Source organism: Penaeus chinensis, chromosome 16 (assembly GCF_019202785.1).
Source record: "Penaeus chinensis breed Huanghai No. 1 chromosome 16, ASM1920278v2, whole genome shotgun sequence".
NCBI lineage: Eukaryota > Metazoa > Arthropoda > Malacostraca > Decapoda > Penaeidae > Penaeus > Penaeus chinensis.
The window spans coordinates 23,398,351-23,408,350 of NC_061834.1; the positions used below are offsets into that span (position 1 = coordinate 23,398,351).

Below are 10,000 nucleotides of genomic sequence, written 5' to 3' on the forward strand. Positions count from 1 at the left end.
CACACACACACACACACACAAATACAACATGCACATATCCAGCACATGTATACCGACTTTCCTACCCATCCATATCCACACAATCTACCCACCCACACCCATTCAAACATCTATAATTACCCATACACCTATGCCTACCCAGCAGATAGACACATCATGTGTGGTGCAGTGGTAGCGATCTCGTCTAGCAATTTTGCCGACCCTCGTTCAATTCCCCCACACCACCAGTGGATGGTAACCCCAGCCATTCCTTGCACACGGGGTACTTAAGAAGCAAAGTGAAAGTCAATCACACTAAGAATAACCATTGTAACAAATGGTATATAACTAAATTATTATTATTATTATTATTGGATACCTACCCCAACTTGCCCATACCCCTACCAACCTCCCCACACACTTTAATATAATTATTGTCAAAATTTGAATATATGTAGTAAGTACACTTGTTATTAGTTAGACTTCATTTCATTTTATAATGAAGCAGTTGTTATTTTAGTTCTAATTATTTCTTTATCATACAATAAAATTCCTAGGCTTTTAATTTCAGTACTGTCATGAAAATTATACATAATCGTGCTCCTTATACAGATTATGATACTGTAGCCTATTTTTATTACAATCTTTTAATAGTCAAACAGTCAACTTCTTTCCTATAGTATTAGAAGTATTATAAAGGAAATAGTATCCACCAGCTAATATTATATTGAACAGAAAGCATGTAGCTTATTCTGATAACTTTCTGCTTTCAACTTTTACCTGAGGACCTGGTGATGTCTAAAAGTAGAATTGGATAACGAGAGACGGTAAATGGGGAGAAATAAAGTTTAAAAAAATAATAATAATAAATGGTGGGTTGTGCAGGAAAAGGTAATAAGGAAGGGGAGGAGTAAGGCTGCAAGATCAAGTAACTAGGAAGGAATAGTGTAATAGAAAAGAATAAATGTAGATGAATACAGTAATAAGGCAAGGGAATGAAAGAGTGAGAGAGAGAGAAGGAAAAAAGGAGAGAGAGAGAGAGAGAGAGAGAGAGAGAGAGAGAGAGAGAGAGAGAGAGAGAGAGAGAGAGAGAGAGAGAGAGAGAGAGAGAGAGAGAGAGAGAGAGAGAGAGAGAGACAGATGGGATAGAAAGTGAAAGAAAGAGAGCATTGAAATAATACTTTCAGATTGCCTTGTAGGTAAAGACCAAATTAAATGCCTGAAGAGCTTTATGTGAAACGTCTTTTAACCCAAACCCTGCGGGAAAATGTTCTGTTCACTGTAGTATTGTTTTGAGAAATATCACTACACATAGCTCTGCAAGTGCTTAGCCACAGAGGAGTCACTTAGTAGACCTAATAACTTCACCTGGATTCACCCTTCCTTGAGTTTGTGGGAAATTATTATTATTATTATTATTATTATTATTATTATTATTATTATTATTATTATTATTATCATCATTATTATTTTGTCCTTTTTTTGTGTGTGTGTGTTTTTTACTAATTCTATGAAGATTGATGCAGTTATTTTTATTATAGACATAATGTTTATTATCATGTTATTGACATTGCTAACAGTAATATTAATCAGAAGATATTTTTGAAAATCAAGGAAAAGGGTAAACAGAGGAGACAGATAGTACTTCTTATTGACTCATTTGGTGACTTAGTACTTTTGGAGCCATCTGTGTGAAAAACAATTAAAAAATCAAACTTGCTGTGGGCATGGCATGTACATACATGCAATCCCTGTCAGCTTCGAGTTAACTTGCACATTCTCATTACATGAGATACCTATACAATTTTGGAGTCTGTTCTTTCCTCCATTTTAATTCCATATATAGTCATGGTTAACAGGTTAGTTGTATCTTGCATGGCAGCCATTCCAATATCTATTTTCTTCTTCTATTTCTTCTACATAAAATCTTCCAAGAAAGCACAAAGTGCCAGATGAGGTTAACTGTCCTTTACAGTTTTTGGTCATCTGGTATATCGGAGAAGTATTTGCATGGAAAAATTGATAAAAATTGCTGTTCCTTACCAGCAAGCTGCAATATCAGATTTCTGTTTAGTTCCTGCATCATAAAACTACATTTATTTCCTGGATCATAAGATTATGTTCATTTGTTTTATTACAATTATTATGTTAAATTCATGTATGAGGCACTGGTTTTGTGAAGGCTTATTAGTAACAGAAATGAGAAAGTCAAAGTTTTAACACCTCTTTTTTATGATTTTTTTTTTCTGCAGAACCTTCCAGTTTGTCTAACCATTTTTGTTTTGTTGAAAAGAAAATAACTAAATGATGGTGCTATGGATCTAGCTTTCAATGTATCGTTGCCTTGCCATAGTTAACATTATATAACTTTATGTAATTATGTAAATGTGGTGGAGAATCACAAGGCACAATCACACTGCCAAACAACCTCCCAAAACTATTTATTTGCAATTAGTTTAGTGGCTTAGCCATCTGTGAACCAGTCTTTATTACTTTCTTGGGACGAGAGTGTAATGAATTTGGAATGTAGTATATGACTATGTAATTTCCGGTGAAAACAAAATGTCTTTATGTTATTTAGATGAGGCATTTTTTTAATGAATCTTAAGATCAATGGTTTTTGTCTTGATGAAATGCCAGTAAATTATGAACAGGGTGTCACTCTCAGAAAAAGTAAAAGATGTATAGTTTACCCATATATATGATTTCATCCACTGTCAAATGTATATAGTGTATGTTCTTAAGTGTACAACCTTTGTATGTTAACGTGTTTTTATGATATCATCTTTACCTTAAAGTACTCACACATTTATAAGAAATGTTGATGCAAATTTTCGTTGTTTTTGGTTTTCATATAGTTTTACAAAGTTCATCTGTGAATGGAAAGTATAGGGAAATTTTTTATTTTGCACTGTTTACAAGATTAAGGTGTAAAAACAATTTCATTTAAAGATAATGAAGACTGTCCTCTCACTGCTGATACACACATTTATGCTGATATTAACACCATAATAAGTGATGCAAGACCAGTGTACATGTTAGCACATTAGATAAATACAGTCATTAAGGTAATAGTGAGCACAACTTATGATTTAGGAAAGTGTTTTATGTAGACATGATTCAGAACCTAAAATTTGTATGAAATGGTGGAAATGTACCCAAAGGAGGGTCACTATCCCCATTAACCTTATATGAGGAAGAAGAGAAACACTTATTCCTGAAACCCTCCAGTAGTCTACTGTGCAGCAAAGATTATAATGGTGTAGGAGACCATTAAAACTCAACTCTTTGATTCAGTGGAAAATGTGTTGCAAAATGCAAATTATGCACCTTTAAAGTTATGCTGGGGAACAGAGACAAGAATTTTGTAGCATGACTGTAATGTTTATTAATCAGAGATTAAGCATGCTTTATGTAGTTTTTGTGCTCAGCATTTTTGTTGTTATTTTTTTATTTTTTTTTAACTAACATAAAGATACCTATTAAATGTTTCATCTTATTCATAACTTATCAAAGCAATACTTTTGTGTTATATCTGTGTAAAATTAATATTATATGAATATATCTCACAGATTCAGTAAATTTGACTGTAGCAACCAGTATCCATAGCATACCAGCTGTTTTTGTTTTTTTTAATTTGAAATGTCCAGTGTTTAGTGGTTTACTACATTATCTAATAACCTTTGATTTAGATATAAGTAACTTTGGGAAGAAAGTTTTGACAGAAATTGAAATACTACCTAGCATGGGAATTTTGACTGTTATATCAAGTAATGATTTCTTGTTTTTTTCATGATCATTTGTCATGAATTACCTTATATACAATACATTTTATATATATGTATATTATGTATGTATGTATGTATATCATACATATATTTATATACAGTATTTTATATATCTGTATATGCATACTTCCTTGTCTTTATTTACATAATTTTAACGTTTTTCTTCTTTAGGTATTTATCTATTTATTATAGCCAAGTTGTATTTCTCAGAAAAAAAAAATAATACGTGGGTGCGAGTATGAGAATGTGCATCTATTTGCCAATCCTTTCCTCTTTTCCCTCTTTACCCACTCGAAGAGGGAATTGAACTCAAGGGGAACCCATCTGATGTGTTTTGGGTATCAAATGACTCTTTGAACTGACAAATGTTTTTGGAATACGTGGTGTTTTCAGTTCCATCCTTCGGTAGTCCTGTTAGGTGAAGTATTTTACTTTCTTATTGTCATGTTTTATTTTACACTCTTTGCTGTGACCACTTGTTCCTCTTTCATCAAAAGATTAACTTTCCCTCGTCTAACTTCATTGTTCTTGAGGCAGCTGTGGAGCACATTCGTGTTGCCTTGTTTTCTTTCCTCCAGTATTTGAAGTTTGAATTTCTTCAGTCTCTATATAGAATTCACTTCTTAAATTCAGTGATAACGAGTAAAATTTTTGGTAGTCACAGAAGGAAAGGCATTTATTAGTGTGCTCCATTTCCCACTTAACTGATTGTCCAGTTTGTGAGACCTCATCCTAGCAGTCTACTTACATGAATGCCCTCTTCATGTTTGCAATTGATGATAGCATTTTTTGTCATAATTTTTTGTTTATGCGATTTTCTAGATTCAGGTTCCTCTGTGTGTGTGTGTGTGTGTGTGTGTGTGTGTGTGTGTGTGTGTGTGTGTGTGTGTGTGTGTGTGTGTGTGTGTGTGTGTGTGTGTGTGTGTGTGTGTGCGTGTGTGTGTGTGTGTGTGTGTGTGTGTGTGTGTGTGTGTGTGTGTGTGTGTGTGTGTGTGTGTGTGTCTGTGTGTGTGTGTCTGTGTGTGTGTGTCTGTGTGTGTGTCTGTGTGTGTGTGTGTGTGTGTGTGTGTGTGTGTGTGTGTGTGTGTGTGTGTGTGTGTGTGTGTGTGTGTGTGTGTGTGTGTGTCAGTTTGTCTGGACGGTCTGTCTGCTGTACTGTCTGTGTGCAGACATTATTTATACATTAATTTATGTATAGTTTAGTTACACTATTTATGAATATAATTTCCAGGGAAGCTTACTTTGTGCTTATTCTACTTATGTTTTTACTTGTCTGTGAACTGTTAATATGCTTGAGAATAAATATAGAATTAGTAGGTTCTTAATTTAGTTTAACAGTCCAGTAGAAGTTTCATTATTTAAAATGAAAGGAGCTTACATTGTGAATTTTTGTACTTATTTTGTAGTCATTATATTTTTAAAATAAAACAAAAGATATTGTATACAAGTAGATATACAACAGAATTGAATCATTCTTTTAGTAAATGTAAGCTAGCAATCAATTTGTAAGAAAACTCAAATAAACTGCAAAATAATGTAAATTGTTTTCTCTCCTTCTTTTAAACTGCCTCTTAATAATATTTTAAATTTGAGTTGTTTCATATATCTTGAGGTATAACATTTTAAATTGGAGTTGTTTCATAACCCTGAAGTGTAGTTAGTGACAGGTCAAAACATAAACAAATGGTACATTGTCCAATTGGCACAGTTGAAGTCAAAGCTGGCCCCATCTTCAAGTGGATGTAATGGCATATCCATAGAAAAATATGCACAATAAACTCTAGGATGATGCAGTAGGGTGGCCAGTCCCTTTCCACAAGTACCCAGACCTAAGCTGATTTCAGTACTCTTTCATAGATGAGTTGACTGCATTCCATTTAATTTGGTAGGACAGTGTGGTAATAGCTAGTGAGAATTACTTGTGGCTGTTACCCAAATATTTTTGTGTAAATATTTCAAAGCAGATAATCAAGTTGAATTAACATAATTGTCACTGGTACTATATGTAAAATTTATTCACATCTGAACTGTGTTCCCATAATTGTATGTGTTTTATAGTTGTGGGAAGTGTGTGTGTGTGTGTGTGTGTGTGTGTGTGTGTGTGTGTGTGTGTGTGTGTGTGTGTGTGTGTGTGTGTGTGTGTGTGTGTGTGTGTGTGTGTGTGTGTGTCAGTGAGTCAGTGTGTCAGTGTGTCAGTGAGTCAGTCAGTGAGTCTGTGAGTGAGTCAATGAGTCAGAGTCTGTGAGTGAGTGTGTGTGTGTGTGTGTGTGTGTGTGTGTGTGTGTGTGTGTGTGTGTGTGTGTGTGTGTGTGTGTGTGTGTGTGTGTGTGTGTGTGTGTGTGTGTGTGTGTGTGTGTGTGTGTGTGTTGTGTGTGTGTGTGTGTGTGTGTGTGTGTGTGTGTGTGTGTGTGTGTGTGTGTGTGTGTGTGTGTGTGTGTGTGTGTGTGTGTGTGTGTGTGTGTGTGTGTGTGTGTGCAATATATATATATATATATATATATATATATATATATATATATATATATATATATATATAATGTATGTATGTATGTATGTATACGTATATATGTATACGTATATGTGTGTATAAATATATATATATATATATATATATATATATATATAAATAACCATATATATATATATATATGTTTGTGTGTTTCATTTTTGTCATGAATTGAGTTTATTCAGAAATCATCCAGAATCTGTTGAGATTTATTATATCAAATAATCACAGAATAGGCAGAAGGGAAACAAATAGAATAAAAGAACTTTCCTTTTTTATTTTCCTTGCAGTGACTAGTTTGTTACACTCAAAAATCTCCTCTACCCAAGTATTGTTTATATTCATTATATTAGAATATTAATTTTAATCAACCTTTTCCTCAACCCAATGCCACGAGTATCATGCAGTAATTCTCAAAAATAAATGTTACAAGAAAAATAACTTGGAAAATATGTATTAAGTGACCTTCACATGGCTAACTGAAAATGGAGATAATTATCATACATATTTTGTTAGACTTGATATCATCATAATGGTACCTGAAGAAAGAGGACACAAAGATGTTAAATAATTAAATATGGGAATTCAGTTTCATCCATTGGGAACATTGCTATTATAATGATGAAAAGAGCAGAGAAGGTTGGAATTCCTGTTAGTCTGATTTCATTTGATGTTTTAATATCTGTAACATCATTGTGGCAACATGTAACGCCTTCATATTTACAGTGGAACATTAATATAATCACTGCTAAAGGGAAGCTTAATATTAAGATAAAATTTAAATTACAAACTGATATAAAGGAGAAGTATTCCTATATATTTAGAACCATGTTTCTAGGGCTTTTAACTGAATAAAATTTAATTTTCAGACATTTTGCCTAAAATCTAGCCATAAAATTACAAGAAAATCCTTCAGTTTGAAAGGATTTTCAGATTATTATTGTACTTTCCTTTCCATGGTCCTTTGCCAGATTACTCCAACCAAGCACTTCAAAAGATTTTTAAAAATCTTTTTGGATCACTGGCAAGGAATTCAAGGTAATCACCTCTAAAGAAACTTAAAAAGAAATCACAGAAACATTTTGATTTCTGTTTTGTGGATTTCAAATCATAAGAGTAATCACTAAATTAAACATTAAAAGTAAGAAGTACATATACGAAACAAAATCAAAATAAGACAGAAATTTAGAGAAGCACAACTAATATCGGATAAGTTCAATCAAAGAAAAAACATCCTGGGCCATTTCTACTTGTGTTCATATAACCAATCTATAAATAAATAAATAAATATACAAACAGATACTACATAAATAAGTCACATAGTACTTTATCAATGAAAATGACCTCATCTCTTCACAGAATTAGTTTCAAGAGAACTCAAAATATTATTAATTCATACCATAATAAATCAGTCTTAATCCCTTCATATACAATTTAAAGCTTGTTTGCTTTCAAGAGTGCTAAAGTTCTTCGGTCGACCATGCATCTCGGCCAAGCAACACAGTAACACTTAAACCAAGGTGTCGTTGGGTAAATACAATGTATTCCACATAAACAAAGACACCCAACATTTAGGCACTACCATTGTTCACTGGCATTAAAAGACACACTTCCATTGGCAAACGCATCAACTTTAGCACACTCAAAGAAACAGGCTTTAAATTTGGCTGACCACATTCAAATAATTAGATTGTTCCCAATGCCAAATCAAATTTCAAATCTACAATCATCCCCTTACAGGATCAAGTGGTGGCTTACGTTAGTCAGATCCTTTTAACAATACTGGTGTTTACTGATATGGCATCTAGCTTACCTACTCACATATAGTATTGTGATTATTTTCTCTATAATCACAGTCATACAAAAATAACACTACTCTATAAACACTAAAGCTTTGGTATTAATAAAGACTTTTGTTCCACAGCCTTCTTAGGGATTTGGGACAAAAATTTTGCAAAGGTTTTTTTTTCTTTCTTTCTTTCTTTCTTTTTTGCTTAGAAAATGGCCATTATTAGAGTAGTTCACGGGCTACAGGGTAAGATAGCCACAAAGAAGAAAGTTTCCTAAATATATAATTCCTAACCTATTCATTTCAACTTTTCTTAATAGAACTACTATACTCTCGAATATCATGGGAGTTTAAAAAAAAAAAAATCCATTCTGATACTGTTAAACTTTTTCATACAATCTGAATGCTTTTTTATTATATATGAGAGTTATACAAATAATAAAGTCTGGTTATAAAACAAAAAACAATCTATCTGGTTTAGATAAAGAAAAAAAAACTTTAGCTGACTCCCATTTCAAAATAATTATGGCATTGTATAGCAATGCTCTCCAAACTAATATTCAATTCCATATTTTATGAAAGTTACTTGTGCAAAGAAAAAAAAAAGAAAAAAGTTAAATATCTTCTATTCCAGATACTAACAAAATATACCTCACTTATATTATCTATAGACCATAACAATAATATTTTCTTTGGAAAATATCATTCAGTAATATTCTTGAAGATGAACTTTCTATTTTTTTTTTTTTTTCCAGCCTTTAAGTTGTACACAACAGATATTTCTTCCCTGAGTATATAGCTATTGTTTATTATTCATTTCTATGAACATGTTTTATATCAACAGCTGATACTAGGTTTGTAAACAACATTTTTTTTATAATAAAAAAGCATGTAATAAATATTCTATTGCAAGTCACATCTCTTTTACATAATACCTCCTGACATTCCACCAAAATCTATTCTGTTGCGCTATATCGAGGCCTTTCTAGAGTTGCAATGCCCGCCTGCTGACCCATCAAAGCATGCTGGTAATAAGCATTCTGCAGAGTATATGGAGTCAGGTTCTCGTATCCTGGAAAAAAACGCATCCAAATTATGGTGTATTTACTGATTGCATAAATATTTCTTCCCTTTTATTTTTTCTTTGTTTCTACCTTTCCTTGACAAAGCAACAAATGTAAAAGTCTGTGTGAAAGATAAAGCTTTAGATGGTCTTACAATTATATATTTTTTTTAAAGAAAGGAGCACTGAAGGACATTGCTTCTTTTAATACCTATTTTTTTGTGTGGGGATGTAAGAATTTTCTAGAAAAAATGGGTATGCCTGTTATGTATAGTACAAGAATTTGCTTGATGCCAGTAAAATAGATATGCATCCTCTAAAAGGTATTAATAATCCAGATAAAATAATATAACCACTCAGTCATGAAGTATAAAATCACCATTAAATAAATAAAGCTGAGGATATAGCTATAATTAAACCAATGCCTCCCCCACTCAAAATTGTTTAACATAACTATTGTTAACAGCTATCTTAACATTAAAAAGACTGGGATTACACCACATTTCAAAGGGATCTTTTACATACCAGCAAGAGTAGATGGCACCAAGTATGTGCCAGGAGTAACTGCCATGCTTTGTGCGGTTGGGGTAGGTATGGAAGGTGTAATGATAGTAGGAGTCATGTTCACTGGAGAGGTCATGTAGTATTGTGGCGTAAGTGGAGGACCTCTGTAAGCCTGACCATTCTGCAACATTCTTGAACTAGCAGTTTGGTTACGCACCGGGGTTTGCAGCATTCCTGAACAAAAAAATAAAAAAATAAAATCTAAACATATTCATCTTAATTTTCTACGCAATTTCTCTAGTTTAGTTTTTTCACTTCCAAGTCCATAAATATACATATAAAAGTAAATACATATATATGTAAAATAACAG

General features: G+C 32.7%; 1 protein-coding gene across 4 annotated transcripts in view; it reads right to left on the reverse strand.

Moving 5' to 3' along the window:
* Positions 1-6,530: 6,530 nt before the first annotated feature.
* Positions 6,531-10,000, reverse strand: part of LOC125033397 (probable RNA-binding protein 46) — a 31,517-nt gene continuing 28,047 nt past the window's right edge. For all 4 annotated transcript variants that reach the window (XM_047624868.1, XM_047624869.1, XM_047624866.1 and 1 more), the window contains 2 exons: positions 9,651-9,863; positions 6,531-9,134 (listed from right to left, as the gene is read on the reverse strand). In XM_047624868.1, coding sequence (XP_047480824.1) covers positions 9,019-9,134; positions 9,651-9,863 — 329 coding nt within the window. In that variant the 3' untranslated portion in view covers positions 6,531-9,018. The remainder of the gene's footprint in view (positions 9,135-9,650; positions 9,864-10,000) is intronic.